The sequence below is a fragment of the Eurosta solidaginis genome, chromosome 2, assembly GCF_040869045.1.
Source record: "Eurosta solidaginis isolate ZX-2024a chromosome 2, ASM4086904v1, whole genome shotgun sequence".
NCBI lineage: Eukaryota > Metazoa > Arthropoda > Insecta > Diptera > Tephritidae > Eurosta > Eurosta solidaginis.
Genome location: NC_090320.1, coordinates 78,384,151 through 78,411,640, shown reverse-complemented (window position 1 = coordinate 78,411,640; position 27,490 = coordinate 78,384,151). Strand labels below are relative to the sequence as shown.

Here is a 27,490-nt window from a genome sequence, read left to right as displayed (position 1 = left end):
TCACATGCAAAAAAGTTGGAATCTAGCAAAAACGCCTTCTCATCGAGCATAACAACGCAGAATGACAGCAACTTATCAACATAGAAAAACACGCGTCCCCTTTTCACACGATCCACTTTTCCCTACAACATGTTCCAACTTATCAACGTAAAAAAACACACAACCCCTTTCTTTTCTACGCGATCCACTTTCCCCTACTATATGTTCCACGATGTGGGTTAACCAAGGTATGGGGAAATATTGTAAATTTCTTCCAATAGATGACGCCCTACAGTGACATCATGATTGCCATTATGCTTTGTCTCTTCTTCTGCCTCTGTCCTGCGCATTTTTGTTGTATTGTTCTTTTTTAGGGTTGACGGCTTTGTTGCATGTAATTTGGCACTCCACGGAGGTTTCATACGATTTGTTTGTTTATACAACTGACAGTTCCTGGAAAATCGTCACGGTAAATGTATATCGGAAATTCAGTGCGCGGAAAAAATATTCGATGAGGTTGATGCTGTGTTTATAAACGTAAATGCGAAATTTTAAAACGCATTCACATACGTTAGGAATTACGTTATAACTAAAGAAAAGCTACGGTTAATCTAATATAAAACAAGTTATATGCCTAAATACGTTAACAAGATATAGCTAAAATTAATGGTTGCATTTGCATTTCCGCCAAAAATAGATATCAATAAAAAAATGAAAATTGTGTAAACAGGCAAGTGAAATTTTGAAAAAAGTGGTACTTGTGCAAAATAATATAATTTTGAATTAATGCGTACAACAATATATATGTACGTAAATGTGTTTGCGTGTAATTGTAATCATATGCAAACCACAGCACGGTGTTTTTGAAACACATCTGAAACTAAACGATATTTGATAAAATTTCAAATTATTGTGCTGTTATCGTTTGATTTGAATAAAAATGTCATCAGTTAATTTACCGTTTACTCTTGGAGTATTTATAATATACGCTGCCCTAGTTCATTGTCATCTTAATGTTTACCTGAATCTGCATGAGGTGATGCGATTAATAGGTGAGTGTGTATGTCAACCTTATTTAAAGCAAACAATGGGCGCTTTCAGCGAACACAATTTTTTTGATACGTTGCAATCATGTTACCGTCAGTTGAGAGTTAGAAAACTTGTTCTCCATGAACAGTGACTGGAGGCACCTGTCAAATCTCACTATAGTATTAAGATCAAAAATTGTATTCCTAACCAGCACTTTAAAATGTCAAAGAATTGTCAGACAGCCGAGTAAACACGTTTAAATAAATAAATAAATGTAAGGCGGAATAACTTCCGAAGAGATTTTGGGCCTAGCTTCTCTTACAATTTGCGTCGTGCTCCTTTTTAATTTTTCCTGCAAATTGGGGGGACGGGAACTACTTGTTTTATGCTGACTCCGAACGGTATCTGCAGGGCAGACAAGTTTTCACTGAGAAGCTTTTCATGGCAGATATATACTCATGGCAGATATATATAAACACTGCCGAGTGGCGTCCCCGTTTAGAAAAATTTTCTACTAATTGAAAAATCTTGTTCCTAAAATTTTGATGTTGCTTTGCACGGGGGATTAACCCAGGATCGTCGGTGTGGTAGGCGGAGCTCGCTATCACTATATCACGGCGGACTCGAGAAGAATTTATGCTCAGTAATTTTACGTAAAATCTTAACCGTTGAGTAGATCAACCCCCAAATTATAGCTTTCGCTAACACTAAAGCTCTATCGCCAAAAATATATAAACAGTATCAGGTGCGCAGAAAAGTATGCAACGATTGTGCAAAATGACGTTGAGCAGTACCAAGCACCATCAGCTCAGTCAGAATTGGAAAGACCCTCTCAAAGCAGTTCGAAACTAAACGAGGTCTCAGACAAGGTGACCGCGTATCGTGCGATTTCTTGTGATTTGATGCTAGAGAAAATTATACTTGCTGCAGAACTGAACCGCTCTGGAACAATATTCAATAAAGGCGTGCAATTACTGGCATATGCGGGTGACATTGATATCATCGGGCTGAACACCCGCGTTGTAAGTTCTGCGTACTCCTAACTGGAAAAAGAAGGGGAAAAGATGAGTTTGATGGTGAATGAGAACAAAACGAAGTACCTGCTGTCATCGAGAAAAGAGTCAGGGCCTTTGCGCTTTGGCAAACACACCACTGTTGGCAGCCATAATTTCGAAAAAATAAAATACTTCGTTTATTTGGGAACCAGTATTAACGCAAACAACATCTGCTCTGAAATCCAGGGAATAATCACTCTTGCCAATAAATGCTACTTTGGACTAGGTAGGCAAACGAAAATTTAAGCCTTCTCTTGGCAAACGAAAATCATGCTCTACAAGTCACTTATCGTACCCGTCCTGCTATATGATGCAGGAGCATGGACCATGACAACATCAGATAAAGCGGCTCTGGGAGTGTTCGGGAGAAAAGTTTTTAAAAAAAAAAGATTTACGGACCTCTTCGCGTTGGCGACGGCGAATACCGAAGAAGATTTAATAATGAGTTCTACGAGCCATACGCAAACATCAACATAGTCTAGCGAATTAAAACGCAGCGGCTACGCCGGCTAGGTCATGTTATGCAAATGAACAATGACGCTCCCGCTAAGAAAGTATTCTTGTCGAAACCCGCCTATGAAAGCGGAAGAAAAAGGCGGCCCCACTCTGCTGGAAGGACCAGGTGGAAAACGATTCGATTTAAACTCCCTTGGTGTGACCATTTGGAGCCAGTTAACCCAGCAAAGAAACGACTAGCGCGCCTTGTTGGACGGCCATAATCGTTTAAACGGTTAAGCACCAATTAAGTAAGTAAGGATAATCGAGAGATATTTTATGGTCATCGTTGCAGACCGACGCATTATCTTTATAGCTTAGAGTTAGCTTCTCATGTGGAGTTAAAATCATGCAATTTCGACAAATTTTTAAATTAACTCCGAGTTAAAAAGTATTGCAAGTGGCCTCAATGTTCCAAAGTCAATCTCTTACTTTAAAAAGGAAAGGCCTCTTGGCCGATGTATGACTTTATTGAAGCACCACCGATTACAGAAAAAGAACGAACCACGGTCGCCGTGGTGTAGGGGTAGCGTGCTCCGCCTACCACCCTGAAGGTCCTGGGCAAAAGTAACATAAAATTTATAAAAAAAAGTTTTCTCGCTTTTTTGCCCTGTCCCTGCAAAAATCGTTGGATCATGTGGTCCACTTGGGTCATACTGGAGTACTTACCATTATACTCCACTGTAATGCAGCAATGGGCCAACTCATGCTGAGCTGGAGTATATGGTCCAGTCCTAGGACATCGCAATGTTAATTGGACCATATTTTTGTATGAATTGTTGTTAATTTTGGAGCACTGGCTTGGTCCATAGCGAGTACTCCATACATGCATGCATGGAGTACTCGCGATTTTTGCAGGGGAGTAGTGGCAAACGCTCCGTTTATACATATGTATTTCTGCCATGAAAAGCCCGTCGTGGAAATTGAAATGCAAGGCGTTGCCGTTCGGTCCCGTCCCGTTGTAGGGAAAATTTGATAGGAGTACGAAGAAAATTGGAAGAAAGTTCGGCTTAGATCTTCTAGATGGTAAATCTCATGTACTGGTATTTATGTATGCCCACAGAGATTCGGGTTATACTGCCGCGGTGTTGCACAACATGAGAACAATATTTTCACATAGCTTCTTGATTTAACGCTATTACTGTTACTTGATCTCGAAGGAAAGATTTCTCCGTTGTGCTGCTACATTGACAACAGCAACACGAAAACTTGGTCTACCGTAAAATTTTGTTTGGATGTCACCGAACGTTATCTAAAATTGATTATCAGAGAGTTAGGAAATGGACTTACAGGTTATACTTTGGTGCATATAATATGTGTATTTACGTCCCTATATTTGTATGTCGGTGCCTGTACACAAAATACTGTAGCTTCTTCGAGGTGGGAAGGAACTTAAACGCGTCATTTACAAATGAGCGATCACGCGTCCATACAAACATTTTAAATTTAATTCAATATAATTTATTCCTTTGGACGGCATGAATTCCTCATTATGCTCTGGCATGTACATATATAACTATTTACATATGTATATATGCAGTTAAATGCTTTTATAATCATACATACCCCAGGTGTACATATGTATTTATACACATCAATTGTTCTGTCTGGCGGGTCTGGTGGGTGGTGCTGAGAAGTATGGTGGAATTGTGTGGCCACAAAAGTAGTGTTTTTTGCGTTGGCGTTGGCGGTGCAGACACCTGCTGTTGTTTACTTTTTGCATATTTGTTGTTTTTGTTATTGTTGACATTTTATTATTGCTACTCAGAATGTATACGACGGGCGTGAAGCAATAAGCGACCAACGACCGTCATTTAATAGTGCGGTTAAAATAAATCGTGATAATTGCTCAGCTGATGAAGTAGAAGGAAGTGGGGGTAGATGGGGGTTGTGCTGTGACATGTCATAAATATAAACATGACAGATCTATAAAAGGACTAACCAAACAAACGACTCACCAACTAACTGACAAACATACGGTTAACTGATTGATCGATGGATCTTTCGATGTGCAACAGATGGGTGCGGGTTAAAAGTTATTTATGTGTACACAAAAAAATATATAAATATATGTATGAAAAGGAAAATAATGAGCTAACTACTTTTGCTTATATGCATATATGTAATATACATATGAGTCGTTTATTTTGAAAGTGGTTTAAGTCCATTTAAAAAAGAAAGGAGTTAATGATAACAGTAATCACAATCCTATATAATCTTTTTTATAAACAATTTAAGTCTAGTATCATTAAAATCGCTTTGATTTTGTGGACTTGAAAATTACTTAGCTAACAAAATCCCAAAAAAATTATTTCGAAACCGGTTTAGGTCCACTGAAATAAAATTTATTATTTAAAATTTATTATTTGAAACGTGAACTTCTTTTTTCTACAAAACCTCTGGAAGAAGCAATTCATAAAAGATTAAAAAACAGAAGTGGCGAACCTGTAAATTGGCTAAGGATATGTGGGATGCGATTTATAAAAAGTGAACCCTATAAAATGTTTTATAAAGGATCTATGGAAGTGGATAAAGAATACTTGATTAATTACCTTGTCGGGGAAGACCAAGGAACTTCAACATTATAAAATTAACACCATTATACAAAAATGTACGTTCCATTTCAAACTCTAAGTATAAGGATATGATGGAGTTACTAATAAGGTATATACCATCTATGTACCATGAATATTTTAACAACCTCACACATAATCTAAATGAGGAGAAATAATATAGCAAAATCTTTAATATTATCCTTAATAAAGAAGTGAATGTAAATTAAATTTTTTAATAAATGATTTAATATTTATTTTTAAAAAAATTTTTTTAATTACGTAAATAAAAATCTATCTAAATTGAAAGCTTCCCTATTTATTTTAAAGCTATTACATTCATCTGCAACAAGCATGAAATATTTACAATTTCTATTATTTAATTTGTTAAAAATAAGTGGATTTATTTTTTTTCGCAAACAAAAAAGTAATTTTTTTAATTTTGAAAGTGGTTTAAGTCCATTTTAGGTTCCGAAACACAGCTTATTTTTCTAGTAAAGTTTACAAAGCGTATTACGTAAAAAAAAAATTAATACCACTTAACAATATTTTTGAAACGAATCAAACACAAACCCTTAAATATCTCATTATAAGAACAAATGGACTTAAACCGCTTTCAAAATAAACGACTCATATGTATGTTTGTATAAACATATACCTATCTGTTTTTAAATAGATTAAAAAGTGCACATATGTATGTAAATACATTAGGGATGTATACACAATATAAAGTATATACAAACACACATAGGTATGTAAATACGTTCGTTTCGAAACAATTTAATTGAAAAGAGTGACAACTTTAATAAAATACGACAACGGCGATTGCTTGCACGTCATAATGGATTAAACACATCATATGATTTTACAACAACAAACAAATATCAAATTGTACTATTTTGGCAGTTGAGTGATTTAGTGATAGCGATGTTTGTGATGGGGAAAGTGATGGTGAATCGCCATTGTGGTCATTGAATTGGAGGCATTGTGACATACACCCTGAAGGGTAATGATATAACTCGTATATAACCGTATTTTTTTTTCAAAGGGGGAAGCATCGAAGGCTTCAAAGTCAGCGTAGGGCTTTAACCGCACTAGAGGTGGGTGAAACACTAGGTTCTGCGTCTTTTGGGGTCCAGTTGCAATTTTTGGAAGTCGTACGGCGTTTTATAAACTGGGGCTAAAACCCACATACATATGTATTTATATATAGATATATATATACATATATGAATGCAGTTTTATTACCCCCATCACTTACAACGTTTGTGTGTAGAATTTTAATGTGAACCGTAAACGCGCCTTTTTCTAACTGAGCCATAAATCGAACCAAAACTGTTAACAAATATCTGATTCCACCCGAAACCCAAAACACTTGTCACAGCGGACCAATGTTCATTAAATAAATGTTCGATAGATAATAGATACATTTGACACTATCAACCTGGTCAAAATTCAGTACCGCTCAGGAAATTTTAAGAGAAACAGCGAATAATGAGACCAACTCCAAAAATAGATCATTAATAGATCAAATAAATCTTTTGATAATGCAAAGCAGCTTCTGAGTAATATTGGTATATTAAACTTTTGGAAAAACTACCTTGATAAAGAGTGAACTGTTGTGATTAAAATTAGTTTCCATCTTAAAACTACGAGGAAATAAAGATTGCAGGGACGCAACTGAAATTTAAGGTCTCATGCTGTACAAATTTTAATCAAATGAAAGCAAGCACATATTTTGGCGGGTATATATGAATATATGTATAGAGAAACCTCTTCTAACGGACAATATTCTAATAATTCTATAAGGCGGTCAGCTCCCTTGGCCGGAGGGTTTTTCATGCATCAAGCTTTAAGTACAATTTTTAGAACATTTAGGCGGACACCCTTTTGACCGGACGCGGACAGTTATGTATGTATGTATATATATGCTAGAGATTTTGACGAAAAACCTCTACTAAGCCAACATGAACATCTTATTGGCGGACATTGAGACATGTTTTCATAACAAATCAATCAAAAACCTCTCTCGGACGGACCCGAACTCTTTGCGTCGGACAAAGTGTGAGAATTTATATAAATTTTTAACAGTCAACGAAATATTCGTAAGATAAATTCTGACATTTGAAAAACGTTGTTGTGTTTGTTGTAGCGATAACGACACTCCCCGAAGGCCTTTGAGAGGGTTATCGATGTTGATGGTCCTTCGTCGGATGCAGATCCGGTACGTTCCGGTACCAAGCCCGACCAACGCGGGAACGATTTGTTATGACCATGCGACCTTCCAGGCCAAACCTCCCTCCCACCCCCTAGATCCAGGAGGAGTTCGGGGTCGCCAGAGTCTCGGTTGTTGATGAAACAGGATTCGCCACGGATAGGTGAGGTTGACAATTGGATTTGGATAAGCTATATATTGCGCTGGCAACCTGAAAGGGTTGCGCTACACAACCCCTTGATTCTATTTGGTATTTTAGTCGTCTCTTACGACAGGCATACCTACCGCGGGTATATTCTAACATATGATATATATATTCTACATATGAATTCGCCAAATGAAAAAAAAAAACGATTACCCCAAGAAAACCAATTTTGCGTTGGATAAACTTGTACTCGGGTTTAAGAGGCGTCGTAGTGTGATACATAAATTGTCTGGTATAAAAAGCTCATTACTTCTTATTACTTGACATGTAATTGAAAAGTAAGGTGATGTGTATTGGAACGATGACACTGAAGATGGCACAACGGTGAACCGGTTTGTCTCCAAACCAAATTTGACAAGGGATGGCGGAAAACCGCCATAATATACATCAATTATTCCCCCTATCGGAAAATCAACAAAACAAAATTAAAAGTAAGGCGGAGTTAGGATAGGTTAAACTGGCCGGTCCGTAAGGAACTTACACAAACTGAATGCGTCCATTGTGTTACCAGAAATTTATTCGACAACCAAACTGAAAACCTCCTGAAAAACCATGAAAATATAGCAACGTCCACTTGGGAAATACTAGAAATATTCTATGACCCACCCTAGTATCTGCTATCTGCTTATATACGTTAAAGTCTGATTTGACATGTTTTTGACACTTTGCAGTGCTACGCTTGGTCGTTGATAATGTGCAGCTCTTGTTTACTTTTCTAGTTCATCCCCTTTTTCGCCATCATCTATTCACATACGACCGGGACGCTATCATGATTGTAAGTTTCTCCCAGTTCCAATCATTCCTAGTGTTTGTTTGCACCATAAAGCAAATGTGAGATTGTCGCCTTAATGACTGTCTTGTTGTCAATATAAAGTTATCGCGACATCAGTTTACTTCCACTTTGGTTACGTCTGCCACTTCCGCCTGAAAGACACTTTTATGATCTACCAGCTTGTACGATCCCCTTATTATCGGATCGGCACATCATACTATAGGCCCTCATATTGGCATGCACGGGTATCGTTTATTCTGACATTTGCCACACCCTTTCATCTCTACTGGGGCTGTACGATCTCCACCGCAACACAGTCATATATACTTTTTATAGTAGTGTAATAGAAAAATTAGTTTTTAAATTGTGAGTACTAAATCCATTAAACATTAACAAAAGTTGAATGACGGTGAGTGTCCGTCCGAAGGAGGTTTCACTGTAAATGCATTTGTTGTAGCGACGTGATTTAAAAAAAAACTACAAAACAAAAACAAAACCATAAATAACCACATAAAAACGTATGTAAATATGTTGGTAGATATTTATATTGACAAGCACTGATAAAGCCGCAAATGTAAACAATCAGAGAGTTAAGCCGTCGAGCTGTCGAACTACTGAACAGCCAATTATACGACCAGTCGATCAACCAAAACTCAATATATGTACATAAGTAAGTAAATAAATATTACAACAAGAGTGTACATGTATGTATGTAAAACATTACACATATGTATTGATATATGGGAATATGAGCTGCGTCGGCGCTAATGCAACAAATGCCGGTAAAATGCAATAAACAGTAAAATGGTTGCAACCAATCCGTATCTTATACCGTTATTCTAAACTGTTAACAACATTATTTTTACCGGTTACGAAAATGACGTAACTATTCTAATTGCGGATAACAACGTTACCAACAAAATAGGTGGTAACGCCTCGTCAAATATTTGTTTGAACATAGAGCACAAAAAAGTGTATCCATGTTAATGTACACGAATTTTTTAAACAATATTAATACTTTTTAACACAAAATTTAGTTCACATTTTCATTTTATTCTCAATTGCGCATCTTAGTTTTTTGACAGTATAACCGTGTAGGCCAGAGTAGCGGTTACATGAACTGGTAACATTCAGAATAACGCCGCATTGCATTGTATCTAAAAATGAAAGTAAATGTTTCTAAAGTAGGTATACAGTGAGACCTCTCTTAGGCAGATACTTGCCATCGGTTGCAAAGGCATTTTTTCGAAAATATAAATAAATTTTTGTATATCATATATAATTGTTTCTTTAACGATTTATTGCAAATTAAAGTTCGTTCTCGAAATTGGTAAAAACCGAAGATATCTTTATTAATTTTTAAGCTATGAGTCAAAGTTGACAGTAATTGTCCCGTTTACGGGCGATCATGCGATGTAAAATCGACGTGTAAAGTCAACAGCGTCACATATGATTTCCTTTTCACTTTTGCTACAAAAAGAGTACATTTATGCTTTATTATCTTTGAACCATTAGAATAATTGCAAAAAAAAAAAAAATATTTTCTTCTTTTATAATGGAAATTATTTTTAAAAGCTTCCCCTTCTTTCCTTCAGATTGATCCATTTCTTTTTTGTCACTATTGTCACGACGTCTGCCATTTTCTAATACTGTTGTTGTCGATTTAGAACTATTGTCATAGAAAATAGTATAGTTTCTAAAAAGGTGAATTCAGTACCAGGTGTTGTTTTCCCAACATCTGATTGCTTCAAGGCGAATATATACCAGGTGGTGGCGAATTCAACTAATTCGCCGTGCAGAATGTCAAATCAAAAGAAAATTTTCATTGATTTCGATTAACTGACATACTATTGTACACGGCGTTGTATGGAAAATAATCAAGAACAAGCAGTCAGCTGTTGTGATAACAACACCTGGGACTGAATTCACCTTGGATTGCTTCTTCTTGGTTTTTCTTCCATACAACGCCTTGTACTACAATATCTCAGTTAATTGAAATCAATGAAAATTTTCTTTTGACTTGACATTCTTCTGCACGGCGAATTGGTTGAATTCGCATTGCCACCACCTGGTATAGATTCGCCTTGGTTTCTAAAGGAAGGAATTAAAGTGTATATCGAAGAAAAGGTGAAATTTTTGTCCCCGAACAAATAAAAAAAGACATTTAAATACTAATACTATGTAATTAAAGTTATGTACTCTTCGCAACCATCGTTAAACGTCAAAAATGCATGTCTTATCGTATTTCTACGACGAAAGAAGTATATTTGTACTTAATCAAAAATATTTTTTCAGCATTCATAGTAATACATATTAATAATATCGTAATACATAATAATATATTTAAAAACCTAAGCGGTTCAAAAAATATTTAGTGAAGCATATCGGTTTTGTAAATTACGGTTATTGTATTTTTAAGTTCATAGAAAAATATTGTATCCCAATATTGATGTCGCTAGTGTGCGCGTAATCTTACAAGTAGTTAGTACAGTTTGCGTTCAGTATTACATGAATATGAACTTATGTATGTACGTAAATACATCAATGTTTACATACATAAATATATTGGCTGATAAGATGCAGCGCCATGAAGACATTTTCCAATATTGAAAAGTATCGCGTACCTACCTATTTAGTTATGTGCACATATGTATGTATGTATGTAAGTCGATATATGTACATATTTGTATGAGTAATTCCAGCACTATTTGTGGAGATAAAAGGTCTATCTAATATTAGTAAAAGTTTCTGAATAATTAGTAGAGCTTATGATTCCTTCTGGAACACAAACGAGACTTTCGAGACCCGAGAAATCGAGAACTCGACTTCTCGCGAGATTCTTGTGTCTCGAAATACCCGCAAATCTCGCGAGCCTCTCGACATAAACTTAATCGCGATATGAACAGTATTTATACACTTCGTTTTTTCTTTGCTTGTGGCTTTTGTGTTGATTATATTGATACTTCACTCAAAACATATTAATGTACATACATATGTACATATATAATTTTGTTCACAATATTTTATTTTTCAACGAGAAATTGAGAACTCGGCTTCCGCGAGATTCTCGCATCTCGAAATGCTCGTAATACTCGCGAGCTTCTCGATTTTCAATTGAGTCGCTGCAGTAGTCTATGCATTTCGGTGTTTTTTATTTGTGGTGCTGTGAAAATTTTCGCTTGTGCTCCAGAAGAAATCGTAAACTCTATATGTAAAACAGCCAATGCACCGATTAAATTGAAAGTCGAAAAGCTCACAAGCTTTACGTGTAATTCGAGACTCGAGAATCTCGCGAAAAGGCGAGACTTACGAGAAATCTGCTTTTTTTAAGGGGAAAAAAGATATGCACTTAAACTTTATATGTTATGACTGTAAGGTGCAAAACTTTATCTGCACTTATGAAATTGTTGCACATAAAACAAATACTAAAAAGTGTGTTGCGTTACCTTTGGCCTACCTGTGAAGCTGCCAAATGTAGTGAAGGTGATGCCATTTCCTTGTCTAGGTACATTGGGGTGGTCCTTTTTAGTAAAACCCCCGTATTTTCCACTCTCACCCCTACAAGCGGTAATACCACGTTCAAATTTCGCTATCGATTGGAGACGATTAAGTGGAGTCGCACAGGGGACATAGTTTAGACTTCACACATAGACTGAATGGGTCCATAGTGTTACCAGAAGTTTGCTCAACGACCAAACTTAAAATCCTTAGAAACAAGGACCTATGTTATAAAATAACTTCGTCCTCTTGGCAAATACTAGGAGCTTTCTAGGACCCATGCTACTTGCTGCACACAAAACGTGTTCGATCTTTTCCCTCTTGAACCCGCACTTCCTACATCTGCTATCACTGACAAGCCATTATGTAAAAGCATGTGACGCCAGAACGCAGTGTGCAGTGAGAATACCCTTCGCCTTCTTTTAATCTCGCCCAGTCTGATTCGAACATCTACGGTACAGGCTTCGAACGATGCGCTCTGTTTAGCTAGTTCACCCTCTTTTTCATTTCCATATATTTTTTTATATGCCCTGGAACCCAATTTAGATGCATATTTTTCCTATCCTCATTCTTTCCAGGAATTCTTAGGCTGTAACACGTTCGATGTTGTACTATCAGAGATTATTATGTAATGTAAAAATTTCGCAGCTGCAGTTTAATATATTTTCCTCCAGTGTCTCTACTGCTTTTAGCCATGGCAACTACTTTCGCCTTAAAAAGACTACCAGCCCAATTCTAAATATTCCCTCGGAATTTTGTTCTCGCGGATTTTTTTATTCCCACGGAAAAATTCCTCCAATTATTTTCTCCTAGGGAGAACAATAATTGGGGAACAGGAATTTCGAAGTCAGCTGTTTTGTCAATTGAAATTTCGTAGCGCAATTCTTATTTTGTTTAAAAAATTCAAAAGTTTAATTATTGTTGCGAATTTGTTTGAAATTAAGAGATAAAATATAAAATGTGCACAGTATTGCATTTCTGGATGGCTGCATCAAATATACTCAAATACTCAATACTCCCCTATATTTTCCGCTTCGGATATGAAAAAAGATAAGAAAAAGTAAAATTCTTGGTATTTTCCTGCTATTTAAGCTGCAGACATTGATGCGTTATCGGTAACCGTATCGGTAACCTTATAACAGCTGATTCGACCAACCTTATGGGAATCAATGCAATCGATTATTGGTGCCACTAAGGTCGTAACCGTATCGTAGCCAACCAATTGGTTTTTGGTTTTCCGCCGTAACGATAAACAGGTGATTACATTAGGGATACGACTACAGCGATACAACAAACGGTACCAATGACTCCGCTTTTACCCATAAAAATGGTAAATACCCGGTAAAATCACATCTTTATTAAAAATAAATATAACTGCATTAACTCATCATTGCTTGATGGGGCTGATTAAAATACCAAATTATATAAGCCCTATATTCTCATCATTAGATCTATCGAATAGTGTTAGCTTCAGCTTTGTCCTACCCGTGACAAAAAAGTCAAAAGTTGTTGTTCTAAATTTTGCAAGTCGTTTTTTTTTCATATTTGAAATTCTTTATTTACTATTAACATGTTAATTAAACGTTTTCCAATGGAACATGTCTCACCCGTGACAAAAGCTGTCCTACCCGTGGCACTTAATTTTACATTTTAACAATAAAATCAATTAAGAAAAATTAATTACTTTTATACTATTGGATTCCTTAAATGTTCGTTTATCTAAAAGTATTTAAATAAAACAAGCTCTTCCATATATTTGCAGTTTTTATAATTTGTAACTTCAGTGTAGATAGCGTCTGTTTTCGTCCCACCCGTGACAATTATAAAACTTCTATAATTTTAATATATACTAAGACAATGCGATTAAATTTAAAGAAAAAACAAGATTTGGAATCTTGTTTGTAATTCGATAATCTTAAATTTGCCAACAAAAAAAGCAGTAAATGATTTCGAAGCATGAAAGCAGTTCACGTCTAATTTCTGGCTACGAAAGGAATGATATATCAGAATCACATGATAATTGCTCTCCATAAAGTCATCGAATGGGTCTATTCATAATTTTTTGTTGTGTACCAAATAAAACAAAAATAATGATTTAAAACAAACGTAATACTCGCACTTCGTATTTCTCTGAATTCACGTTTTACACTTTACTGCATTTTTGCTATGGACGGCAGTATAACATGAAAAACATAAAAAAAACTTCAATTGTTTTGTATATTGTTTTTTAACTGAGAAGCTCTCCTTACACACTATTGAGTAAGGCTTGGTACGGGACAGTTTACTCATAAATAATTATTGTTCTGTATGATCCTTCAGTGAAGATCTGGATATCCATATATAAAACTGATTTGTAATAATAATAATAGTTTTGGCTTTGAAGAAAGCAATACTTCCAACAAAGGATCTATCTATATTTACAAACAAAATCTAAAAATTTGAAATTAAAACCAAATATTCGGCTGCATTCTTGCACTAGCGATATGGATACTCCCCGAAGGTTTTGTAGGAACGCTGGCATTTAGAATAACAAGTTCTATCAGATAACACAAAATTGTTCGATTGCCATATTTTTAACTTCGACGTGCTAATATGACTTTTGTTTTTATTTTTTGCTTTCAAGCTCTATTTTGCTGCATCTACTGAGCTTGCTGCTTATATGTACATTGTTGCTAGCGGTTTCAATTGGTGAAGCGTTTTTATCTTTAAACCAAAATGCACGATGTGTCTGCCTCAAAAGCATCCATGTTTGTGTAGTTTCAATCACAGAACCAACAAAAGCTGTGAAATTGAGTAGCGATTAACGTATGTATATGTGACCCGGCCTATGAAAAGGTGGCTTATGACTCAAAAAAGAAATTGCGACAAACAGCTGTTAAAGATAAACAATGCATTTCGTCAGTTTCTTAGTAGTAGTAATTTTTTTTTGAGTCATAAGCCACCTTTTCATAGGCCGGGTAACATATATAAAAAAATGCAACATATACATACATACATGAGTGCACCGCAAAATCAGAACAAGACGTAATCTATACACGTTTTCTATAACAATAGAATAGTACATACAACGAATTGCGAAAATTTAAGCATTTTGTTTAAAATAATACAATCGGGATTGTCACTTCTTAAAAAAAAATGCAAATGCAATTCTGAGTGCGAATAAAACATTGGCACTTTCTCGCCACTTTTTGGGAATAATTGAAAAGTAGTTCGGCACAAATTGGAAGAGAAACTCGGTTTAAAACTCCTCGGAGGTATATCACACCTTCTATTCATATGTAAATTTTATTTTTGTATGTAAATATTGTAACGAAGCTTTTTCGTGCCCCGTTGCTTCTTTGATATTTGCTGGGGTATACTCGCCGTGCCCAGGGTTCGTTTACAATAAATTTGTATTAAAGGGGCATCTTGCAAATCGATTTAATATAAAAACCTTCACTCTCTTTATTGGTTCTAAATTCTATAATATAAAATAAAACGTGTTTGTATACTTCATTTTCAATTTCACTTGGATTATCTTGCGGTATCCTTGATTGCGGTGGCGGGCCTTAGCGGTCCGCCCGTATTCCGTTAGCTGGGTCCCGTTAGTATGTGGCGTCGGTGCCTTGACGCGCCTTATGACGTCATCTCTCTCTGCTGCGGTGCTCTGTCGCGCCTTACGTCGGCGTCTACTTGTATTGCTGAGGCGATGCTCTGTCGCCGTGTTCCGTTAGACGGATCCTGTTAGTATGTGGCGTCGGTGCGTTGACGCGCCTTACGTCGGCGTTTACTTGTATTACTCTGCTGCGCCCTGCGTCGGCGTCTATTTGTATTGCTGGTTGCTGGGTGATTCTCTGCCACGCCTTGCGTCGGCGTCTACTCGTATTTGCTGGGCGATACTCTGTCGCGCCCTACGTCGGCGTTTACTTGTAGCTCTGCTGCTGCCTACGTCGTGCGTATTCGTGGCTCTGCCAGCGTCGCATTTATGGGTGGCTCTGCTGCCAACGTCGTGTGTATGCGTGACTCTGCTGTGGCCAACGTCGTATATTTGCGTAGCTCTGCTGCGGCCAACGTCGTATGTAAGCGTGACTCTGCTGTGGCCAACGTCGTGTGTACGCGTAACTCTGCTGGCGTCGTGTGTGTGCGTGACTCTGCCGCCGAGGCTTATGGCGATGGCGCGCGGGCTCGTGACGTTGTGGGCCTTCGCTTAGCGGGGAGCGAGCGTAGTTTAAGGCGTTGTAGAGCGGTCAAAACCAGCTTACCCACAATCCTCAACCCACGGCTCCCTCTATGACGGGAACTGTCTTGCGATGGTCAAAACCGATACGCCTTTCAGATGCCCTTCAATTGCTGCTCAGGTGACAGTCGCAACTTTCCGCCCCGTTAGGTGAGATCCGTTAGCCTCGGTACAGTCACGTTGTTGCGTTTCACCTCGACTCACTCCTACTGCGGTTGCCGACGTACTTCTGCCGCGGATGACGTTTGGCTGAGCGCGGGATCACGATGCTGTGGAGGACGTTTGCTTGCGAGGGAGCAAGCGTGATCTAAAGCGTTGTAGAGCGGTCAAAACCTGCTTACCCACAATCTTCAGTCCACGACTTTCTCCTATGAAACGCACTGGCTTGCAATGGTCAAAACCGATACGCCTTCCAGAGCGCTCCAATAGTAGCTCCGGTCGCAACCACAACCGCGTGCTGACTGCCTGCTGTCTTTTTGTGTTTTTCTTTTCATAGCTAATGCTCTTGATGTTGCTAGCATAGTTCGTTGCGTTGCCATGGTTACGGTGTTGCTATGGAGTGTTGCGGCAACTCGCTGTGCTAGTGATGTTTCAGAGACTTGTTTGTGTTGGCTATGTTGCTGATCGTATTCTTGTTTAGATTTTTATTTGTGTTGCGTTGTCTGTGTTACTGATTCGGTGTTGTAGGGCGGTGGTTTTGTGTGGGCCAAATTAAGGGCTTATATTTGGTCCTCACAATATATACCCGCCTAATGAAAACCTCCAAATTTGTCAAAAAAAAAGGTTTTCAGGCAAGCTGAAAATCTTTCATTCAAACTTATTCACAAACTCGAAAAAAGGGACAAATTGTTTTGATGAAAAGTACCGGGGACGTTGCGAATGTTGCTGTTGCTGTTCTTGTAGCAAAAACACTTCCGAAAATTAACAATAGTGTCACCGATAAGGGAAGTCCATTGCCGGATATAAATCCAGTATGGTCTGGAACTTGGCCGACAGCCACTCGAGCGATGCATTTTACCACCCGATCGTTCTGAGCGACTCTCTTCATCAGAAGGCTGACAGTAAATCAGCCATCGAGTTGCGAATCACATCGTTCGTATTCAAATATGCAACGCGAAGTTTTCTAATTAATTTTAGCCTCCCAATTACCATTGGTAAACATAAAAGAAGTGAGTTTGCGACAGTTTTATAGCAGAACAAAGTGACACGATAACAAATAGTTTTTCGTAGTATGGTATGCATTGTTGAACCAAAGTAGCCCACCTTATATTATGTCGATTAACTTTGGTTCGTATTAATAACAAATTGATTATCCTTTTAATAAAAAGTAGGCAAGATTTTCAAGAACGGTCGGATTTTGTTACCGAACCGACGCCGTTTTTGTAAAAATTGTTTCTTCAAATTACTTGATATCGGTTTACCGATTAATCTGAAGTATTTTCATGTTAAGCTAAATAATGGGACTATCTTTTTGATTAACCTAGGTCACCCGAGGCGGCCGTGGTGTGGTGGTAGCGTGCTCCGTCTACCACACTGATGATCCTAGATTTAGAAAAGAGTTTTGCTAATAGTGGTCGTCCGTCTGCAATGATTTGGCAAACACTTCAAGTGTGTTTCTGTTATGAAAGGTTTTCAGCGAAAACTCGCCTGCTTTGCAGATCCCATTCGGAGTCGGAGTATAATATGTAGGTCCCGTTCCGCCGACTTGCAACTAAATAAAAAAGAATACGACTCAAATTGGAAGAGAAGCTCGGCCTAAATGCTTTCAGAGGTATATCGCGCTTTGTATTTATTAAATTTTTAAAATTTTTTTCACAATAAGCCGCTCTTTCGCTCATTACCGCCAAGTCTTTAAATTAATATACCACTTTACCTTACGTTACTTAACAACCGATAACAACAAAAATATCAAACAAAAATAAAAAATCCTTGTAAGAACTATTATTATTATTTTTTCCTTGGATATTGTAGCAGCGAATTTCCCTCAAGTGGCCAAATGAAACCAGGCTAATCCTGTTTACTTTTTTATTTTTTTTTGCCGAGTCGTTGATGGCAAAGCCGTATTTAGGGGGGTTGAGGTTTTTGAACCCCTCCCGAAATGGTGAATGTCGATTTTAGCTGGGTAGCTAAATTTTAGTTCTACTATGTTTAAAGCCAAAGGTTGAAATTCCACCGTTGATTATCTCAGTACGAAAGCAAATACAATTCAGGCACAAGATGTGAATATATGTACGTACTTTATCATTTAATATACCCAAAACAAAAACGAAGAATGCACTAAACTTTACCACTTAAAATATTTCAATGCCAATTTCATACGATTAAAAGACAAATTCATTCAACTCAAATCAATTATTCAGAAAATGAATTTCTTTGTTCCATCGATTTGCTCTTTGAAGGAAGTTAACTTCAATGAAAGTGATGCAAAAGAATTTGAAATTTACAAAGGTATTAATAACACCGAAGCAGTTGTTTCTGGAGTCAGGAAGAAACTTTTAAACGGACAGCATCAGCTATTGAAGTCTTATACCAATGTAATATGAGTATTTTTCCAGCAATAGATTCTTTGCTAAAAGTTTATGCGGCATTTCCGGTAACTACATGCTCGGATGAAAGATCTTTTTCAACACTTAAAAGGCTAACATTTTTTTTTTACGTAATTCCACGGGAGAGGAAAGACTTGATGACTTAGCTATAATGAGAACACATCGTCGGTTTCAAATTGAAACAGACGAGATAATAGATGACTCGCAGCTAAACTAATGATTTCGTTAAGCCTCTGTGTGAAATTGGCATAAGACTCGCAGTCGAACAAAATTTTAAATAATTTTAAGGTATCCATTTAATTGTAAAAATCTGAAATCGTAATGTAGTAGACAGTGTTCCTCACTACATATTATTACAGGAAAAATACATAATTGTTAGCGAATCTCCGTAGCGTTTTCGTTTTGTTCACCAACGCTGTTGCATTGATGTATCCTTTAAAGTGATAAATTTTGGTGTTGGCCAGTTAAGAACTAGGCAAAATTTTACTCAAATAGTCGAAAATGCAACAAAAAAGTAGAACAAGATTATTATGTGCAAAAAACCTGTGCCTTTGGAACATTATTTGGGTTCAGCTGAGGAATTTCATATAAGGATAACACCGTATATTTTCAATAGTAAGCCCATATTGATTAGGTCTAGATTCTAGACTCTAGAATATTGAAAACAAGTGCTTAGTTTTAAATTGTCTGGTCGGTTACTGCATTCTTTACCTCAGGGACAATGTGTTACACCGAGTTGAATGGAAAGCAGACTGTCGTTGTATTTCTTCGCAAATTTTTTCCAATACAAGATAAAAAAGTAAAAACTACAAATTTTTTTATATGACTTTGATATGTGTATATGGACATGAATTTTATTGAGAATTTCACATTAGCTTTTAATCTAACAACCTAACATCAAATAAGCCCGATATGGGAGGGGAGCTAATGGCTTATTCAGATCTTGCGTCTGGATTTTGTGCTGATCCTGCATACATAAATTGTTCCCATCTACATCTACGATCATAAAATATTAATGGCAGCTCATCGTTTTGTAAAAAAAGTGAAAATCTGTAACATTTGTGTTTATTTTTTCTTGCTAAACTGGTTAACAATTTTTTGGGGAGGTGGAGCATAAGAGTACCATTACCACTGCGTGCTGAATGATTTTATTTACAGGAACCCCCAACGGAGTTTTGGTTGAAGCTCAAAGTAGTGCAACATGTTACAGTAATGCTCGACACAGTACTTACACTCTTTTCTTTGGTTTACAAGATACACATTTTTTTTTGTAAACCGTGTGTTTTGCAAAATGTTTGTTATTAATCCTCACATGTTGTTGTTGTAGCAGTGCTTCGCCCCATCCAATAGGTGCGACCGATCACAAATTGTCATCAATATCCTCTAACGGGAGTCCAAGGAAACTTGCTGTTTCAACAGGGGTGGACCATAATGAGAGGGGTTCCACAATACAGTTGAAGAGATGGTTGGTGTCAACCCCCCAGCGGGTTAGGGGGTCAGAATATACACGCGGTAGGTATGCCTGTTGTAAAAGGCGACTAAAATACCAGATTCAAGGGGCTGTGTAGCCCAACCCTTTAGGTTGCCAACGCAATATATACATAGCTTCTCCAAACCCAATTGTCAACTTCACCTATCCGCGGCGAATCCTGTTTCACTAACAGACAAGTCTCTGGCGACCCCAATCTCCTCATGGAACTTGGGGGTGGGGAGGGAGGGATGGCCTGAAGGTTTAATGTGGCCACATAAATCGTTCCCGAGATGGTCGGGCTAGCACCTTAATGGTGCTGTGTTACCGGAGCGTGCCGGATCTGTATCCGGCAAAGGACCATCACATCGATAACACTCTCCAAAGCCTTCGGGGAGCAATCTTATCGCTACAACAACAACAACAACAACAGATGGTTGGTGTCATGTGGGACACGTTACAAGCTGGACATCTGTTTTGTATGTCGGGGTTGTTTCTGGATAGATAAGTGTTTAACCTGTTACAGTATTCAGATCGAAGTTGAGCTAGAGTGACTCGCGTTTCCCTAGGGAGTGTGCGCTCCTCTTCTGCAAGTTTTGGGTATTGTTGTTTGAGTACTGGATTCACCGGGCAATTCCCGACATAGAGGTCCGACGCCTGTTTGTGGAGTTCACTGAGGACCTGCTTGTGTTTTTTGGCTTCAAACGGCTATGTTCTCAGGTGCCGTATTTCCTCATAATGCTTACGGAGATGGCTCGTTAAGCCTTTGGGCGGTGTTGGCTCATCAATCAGATGTCTGTTGGGATGCCCAGGTTTCTGGGCATTCAACAGGAACTGTTCGGTTAGCAATTCATTTCTCTCCTTAATGGGGAGTATTCTCGCCTCATTATGTAGATGGTTTTCTGGTGACATAAGAAGGCAACCCGTGGTGGTTCTGAAGGCAGTATTTTGGTAGGCCTGTAGCTTCATCCAGTGAGTAGTCTTTAGGCTTGGTGATCATATCGGGGACGCGTAGCACGCAAACGGCTGGCCAATTGCTTTGTATTTGGTAATGAGCGTTTCTTTGTCTTTTCCCCAAGTACTGCCAGCAAGAGATTTTAGGATTTTATTGCGGCTCTGGATTTTCGGTACAATTGCGGCTGCATTCTCACCAAAATGTAGATCCTGATCAAACGTCACACCCCAGATTTTGGGGTGTAAGACATTCGGTAGCGTAGTGCCATTGACGTGGACGTTCAAAATGGTCGACATTTGGGACGATCGAGCACGTTCTGTGCTCGTGCCCTGCACTTGCCAGGCTAAGACTCCAGCTATTAGGAGTGATACAGCTGTCAGATCTAGAAGCAGCAAGTGGCTTAAGTCCTAGGAAGCTTCTAGTATTTGCCAAGAGGACGGAGTTATTTTATAACATAGGTCCTGGTTTTTGATAGGGTTTTTCAGTTTGGTCGTTAAAACAAACTTCTGGTAACACTACGGACTCAATCAGTCTATGTGAGGTCCTCATGGACCGGCCAGTTCAACCTACCTACCTACCTGGGACGTCCATGTTGTATATAAGGTCGCCAATAATTAGGTCCGTGATAACGTCAAGTTTCGCGAAGCGAAAACACTGGAGAGATCAGGGAGGTAGCCGTTTATTTTGTTTCAAAGCTCATCGTTCTCTGGGGCCTGAGCCTGTGGCCATTACTGTGCAGTCATCGGCGTAGGAAACGATAATGACTCCTTCTGGTGGCGAAAGGAGCTTTGATATGTAGAAGTTAAACAAAAGTGGGGATAGCACACCACCCTGTGGCACCCCTTTTTTAATTCTTCTTGGTTTTGATGTTGCGTTTATAAATTGCACCGATGCCTGCGGACCACCCTGAAAATTTGCGATCCACATTTTAAGACCTGGATGCAGTAACGTGCCATGGTTGACCGTATCAAAAGCTTTTGATAGGTCTAGCGCAACGAGTACTGTTCTAGGGTGGGGGTTTTGTTTTAAACCGCAATTTATCTGGGTGCTAATGGCATTTAGCGCTGTGGTTGCGTTATGAAGTTTTCTAAAGCTATACTGATGCTAGGCTAGTTACAAATTTGCTTTGAAACAGGGGAGCAAAATGGCTTCCTGAAACCCTCTTTTCCTAGGCTTTTAAGCATCGGCATGGCTATGCCGTCTGAGCCCACTTCTTTAGATGGTTTAGCATTACCGATGGCATCCTCAACCTCTTTGGCGGTGATGGTAATTGGGGACGCGCTGAATTTATGTTTATGTGCGCGTCTGGTGGCCAGCCGTCTAACTTTGTCAACCGTAGAATGCATTATATATTGTCGGCAAAAGGCGCTCGCGCATTTTTTCGCATCCGACAGCACTTTATCGCCAAAGACGATGGAAATTTTGTCATTGTGCTTAGACGAATTCGATAGGGACTTTACGGTGGACCAAAGCTTACAGACACCGGCAGAGGGGTTACAAGCACTTAGATGCTCCTCCCATTTCGCCCGCTTGTGTTCATCCACAAGCAATCTGATGCGTTGGTTTATATCCCCTATTTGGAGGTCGCCGGGGTCGAGCTGTCTTATAAGGTCATGTTCTTTCGTTAAAGTTTACGGCCTCCGGCGGAAAATGAGGCCGAGTTTCGGGAATTCTTCCGGCGGGAATAACGCGAGCTGATTCAATGCGTATTCAATGATCTTGCGGAAAGCACGCACCCATTAGCGAGCATCAGTCGGGATAGGGAGGGCAGCAAAGCGGCTGTCTGTAAAGGATATGTACTCATCCCACTTTTCTTTTTTTGAAGTTTATGAAAGTGCGTTTTTCTGCGACGATGAAGTCGGCGGGACGCTCGAGCGAAATAAGTATAGGCAGGTGGTCGGATGCCAATGTTACCATCCGCTGCCAGTTGACGCAGTTTACGAGTCCTGCGTTCACGATTGATATATCTGGCGAGTGGGGGCGTCTCCGTTTATTGTGCAGAACGTCGTTTCTTCAATTTGATCCGCAAAAATCTCACCCCTGCTGCCCGCCTGCAGGTTTGAATGCCATAGATCGTGATGGGCATTGAAATCACCTAAGGTAATGCGATTATCGCCAATGAGTAGGGCTCTGATGTTAGGACGGTATCCACTGGGGCAACAGGTGGCAGGAGGGATGTAGATGTTGATGATTTCTAGGTTTACATCGCCTGACCGGACAGATAAGCCGTGACGTTCTAGGACATTGTCCCTGCGGCCGATGTCGGGATCAAATATATGACATTGCACTGAGTGGTGTATGATAAACGCGAGACTGCCTCCATCTGCAGAGCAGATCTTGCTGTGGGTTAAGTCTTTTGAATCGTAGCGATGCGGATGTTGTGCCGCTTCATGAAATCGACTATCTCCGTGATCTTCCCAGTTAATCCATTACAGTTAAACTGCAGAATTCTGTAGTTCAATGGGGGAGACGTCATCACACTAGGAGTAAGTGACGGGTGACTACGCCTGAGTTGTGGGAGGCCAGGACGCAATTGCTGTTGTGTCCCTGGGATTGGACGTCCCTGGGTAAGCATTGGGGTACCCGGTGTAGTTGGTTTTGCGACCTGGCAGCATGGCGCAATGAAGCCCGTCGGGGGGTTGCCGTCGCGGAGACCAGAACATCTAGGAAAGTGGCACCGTCCAAGGCAGGAGCTGCATTGGGCGGATGACGCAAACATATATATTCTGTGCTGGCAAAAGGTGAAAAAGGTGGTAGGGACTAAGAGTCTGTTTCCCTGACCTACACGATTGCTGCCGGAAAAGAGGGGGGAAGAAGACGGTGACGGGGCTGATGCTCGGCATTGCTACCGACTCTACTACGGATATTATAGTTATGAGTGGGAGCGGTCGTATGAGTTGGTGGCGACGTAGGGCGCGAGCAGCAGCGGGTACCTGTTGTGGCTTGCTGAGCAGCAGAGATGCTGGAAGGTAGTTGGGGGGAGGGGGCACTGAGGCGTAGACTACGGGACGTCCTTGGACGTGAACAGCAAGGAGCCACAAAAGATTTATAAAAGTTACGAGGACGTCGGGTTTTGGAACCTAGCCCAGAACAACCTGTCCGATGCAACCATCCCTTGCACGTGACACACTGACAAGAGTATGACCGTCCTAAAAAGATTCTTTTCCGACAAACGCAGCAAAACCATTCCTCACGACCGGGGTCAGGAGCATGACCCGGATTGGGTTCGATACCTTCCCGGAGCAGGAGAGTATGGCGCAGTCCCGCTGCAAGGAGCTGCTGGGAGGATGACAGTTTGTGGGAGGGACGCAACAAATTAAATGGGGTTCCACTGAAATTACAGGACCTGGTCGGAAAAATCCCGAGTCGCTCTGGTACATAGAACCGGCTGCCTTAATCCTCACATCTACTTTTTCTAATTTGGTTAGTTAATAATATTAAAGCTACCCATTTTGAGGAAAGCAAACTAGTTTAGCAATTTCCCAATATTTTTTGAGCTTTAGCATTGTGAGCTTCTTGGCGCTATTTAAATTTATTAATGCAAATGTTTTTGTCAACTGTGACAAAGGCTCCATAAATTAGAAATAGGATATTTATTGATTTACGAGTACAAAGCTAAGATCTGCCAAAATTTGAAACGCCCTACCATCCTACCACCGGAAAAAATTTTAATAGGAAAACTGCAACACTGTACGAATTGTTAACAACATAGGTATGCATGCATCTCTCAGTACTAATGGGAGTCCCAGGACCACTTTCTTAGCCAATAGTAAGATTTCAAGTAGAAATGTACAAATATCCAATATAACTTCATCATGATTATGATTTCATGCTGATGATTTAAATACCCTCAAATAATACTTACTAGAGTTGCCAGATTTATTATCCAGAAATACGGAGTTAATGTTAAGTTTTGTCTAAAATACAAGCGATATATTTTATAGGTGAGATTTTTAGGATTACAGCATGTAACAAAAAAACATGACGTTAACATTTTACAAAATCAATGAAAATTTTAGATTTCAATTTCCGCTGTTTTCGTTTTTCTCGGCGGGGAAATATGAAGTCAGTCCAGCATTTCCCGGTTATAAAACTGTGAGAATTTTTTTTTATTTAAATGCCCTCAAAAAATCACGGTATCAGACCGCTTGTAAGCGTTTTCCGCTTGTAAGCGTTTTCCGCTTTAAAGCACATATTTTTTCTGACTTTTTGTCATTTTCCCATTCAAAGAACAAACTCTCGCGCATTTTTAACGGTGCTTACATCTGGGAAATAACTGTATATCTACCGCTCAAATATAATCAAGTAGCCAATGTTTGACTAAGGCTGTCGTCAAGCTTAGCGTTGGTGTCGGTGTGATCTTTAGATGGTTTGGCTGGCCCTCGCCCAAATTGCTTAAGCAGTTCCACAACAATGGCGATAGTGCCCGACCTTCACATAACGATTTCGTGGCTTCGTGAGCCGAAAACCAGAAATTATTGACAACTACCGGAGTATCATTCTTTAGATGTACATACATATATGCATGTAAGTACATATAATATTTCCAAACATTTATTCATATATACAAACGGGTATCACCCAAAGTTTGGGTCCCAAACAGACTTGCAATTGCTGGCAAACTGCGAAACTCAGTTTATGCCGTCTTACATCTAAAAACATCTTTTCGTTTTTAGCATAACAATCGTACAACTTGCATAAAATATGCAAACTTTAAATTGTTGTAGTTATTTCTGTTAGGAGACTTAATTAGTATTTTCCTATGTTAGAACTTCAGCCCCAGATATGCCGATGTGAAATGGCCATGTAAATGATTTCCATATGTAGATAAGTGCGTGGAATTGTACTCTTGTGTGTTTGTATGTCTTATCGACATATGTGTATGTATATACATATGTATGTACATATGTATGCAGATGTTGCCAAAGTTTCTTCGGAAGTTAGTCTAAATGAAAATTTCGTTAAATGATGAATTACTAACTAAATGACAGTATACATATGTTTTTAGCTTGTTTGGGCATGTAAAAATTGGGGGTTCACCGATGGCAGATCTCAGCAAAGCGTAAAGCAACGATCTCCCTTTGCTTAGTCAAAAACTATTTTTATTCATATTTAAATTGGATTTAAAAGATTAAGAAGTCATAAATCGGGCTGATTGTTATGCTAATTTCGCACAAGTTGAAAATTTGGTACAAAATTGACTGCATAAATCGAATGCAGACATACATAAATACTTTAACATAAAGAGAGGAGGGATTTATCCTAGTAATGGTGGCAATCGAAAGTCGTATTTTGTGGCGAATAAATTTAGGCGTTATACCACGTTTACATTAAGTTGACACCAGAGTTGGGGGTAGTGCATTAACTAGCCTTCATCGTGTTATACGATTCGTAATCGAAATCCATTTTTGAATCACAAAAGCTCCGAAACCTTTGAATGACATATCTACTATGACTAGTACTCATTAGATCCATGTTTTATTACAATTTTTATAAATAATTTGACAGATTCATATATATCATTTGAGTGAAATTGGTTTTTCATCTGTGATTGTACAACACTGTGTCCCGGTCCTGGTAGTGAAAATATTTCCCGCTTCACCTTAGTGCCCACACATTTTTCTTTATGGAGGCATAGAAAACTTCCAATAATTGTATTTTTTGTTTTTCACTCAGCTGAATGGTAATGAAAAAATAAAATGACTGCAATACATTTTTTAGACGTAGTGGAAGAAGGCAGCACTCACTAATAGTGCGCACTCAAATTGTGTAATGCCATCAAAATTAAGTGCACTACTCCTAACTATGGTTCGAACATAAGAATTGTTTTTCGTCGAAATATCGATGAAGACCTTCTTTATAAGGTGGTTTGCAGCTGGTTAGAGAGCTTATAATATACTCGCGGCAGGTATACCTGTCGTAAAAGGCTACCAAAATACTGTGACGAATACTAGCAACACTAAGGCACTAAGCAGTCACTTGTATCTACATAAACAAATCAATCATTATGTCTACACATAAGTATGTATATACAGCAGCGGAGAGATACTCACAAAAGTATGCAATCATCAGCAAAGTAGTTCTCACACATACACATGCATATATCTGAGAAAAAAAGTATGCAATCATCGCGCATATTGCTATGCGAGAAGCTATAAACGTGCATCTGTAGTTTATAGCTGGTGAGTTTAAAGCTGGTAAACCAGTAGTAAATTAGAAGGAGAAACGCCTAGAAATATGCAAACGAGGAAACCGAAGAGTATAAAAGCAGCATCAGCTGAGGCATGGGCAATCAGTTTGATTTAAGCACGCTATTTGTTACGAAGTATGAGTGTTATTGTGAAGTATTTTCAAAGTAGTCTGGTAAAGACCATGTTGCATTATTGAATATTGGAGTTATTTATTCAACAATTTAGCGATACGAACGTTATTAGAAGGTGTAAAATAAGCGGAGTTTCCCTAAGTTCGTTACAATACCAAATTCATTCCACGGGTTGTGTAGTGC

At 38.8% G+C, this 27,490-nt stretch overlaps 1 protein-coding gene across 3 annotated transcripts in view; it reads left to right on the top strand.

Annotated features, from left to right (window-relative positions):
• Positions 1–459: 459 nt before the first annotated feature.
• Positions 460–27,490, top strand: part of drl (derailed) — a 380,401-nt gene continuing 353,370 nt past the window's right edge. For 2 of the 3 annotated variants that reach the window (XM_067765852.1, XM_067765859.1), the window contains exon 1: positions 460–1,031. In XM_067765852.1, coding sequence (XP_067621953.1) covers positions 920–1,031 — 112 coding nt within the window. In that variant the 5' untranslated portion in view covers positions 460–919. The remainder of the gene's footprint in view (positions 1,032–27,490) is intronic. The other variant, XM_067765856.1, reaches the window with a different exon arrangement.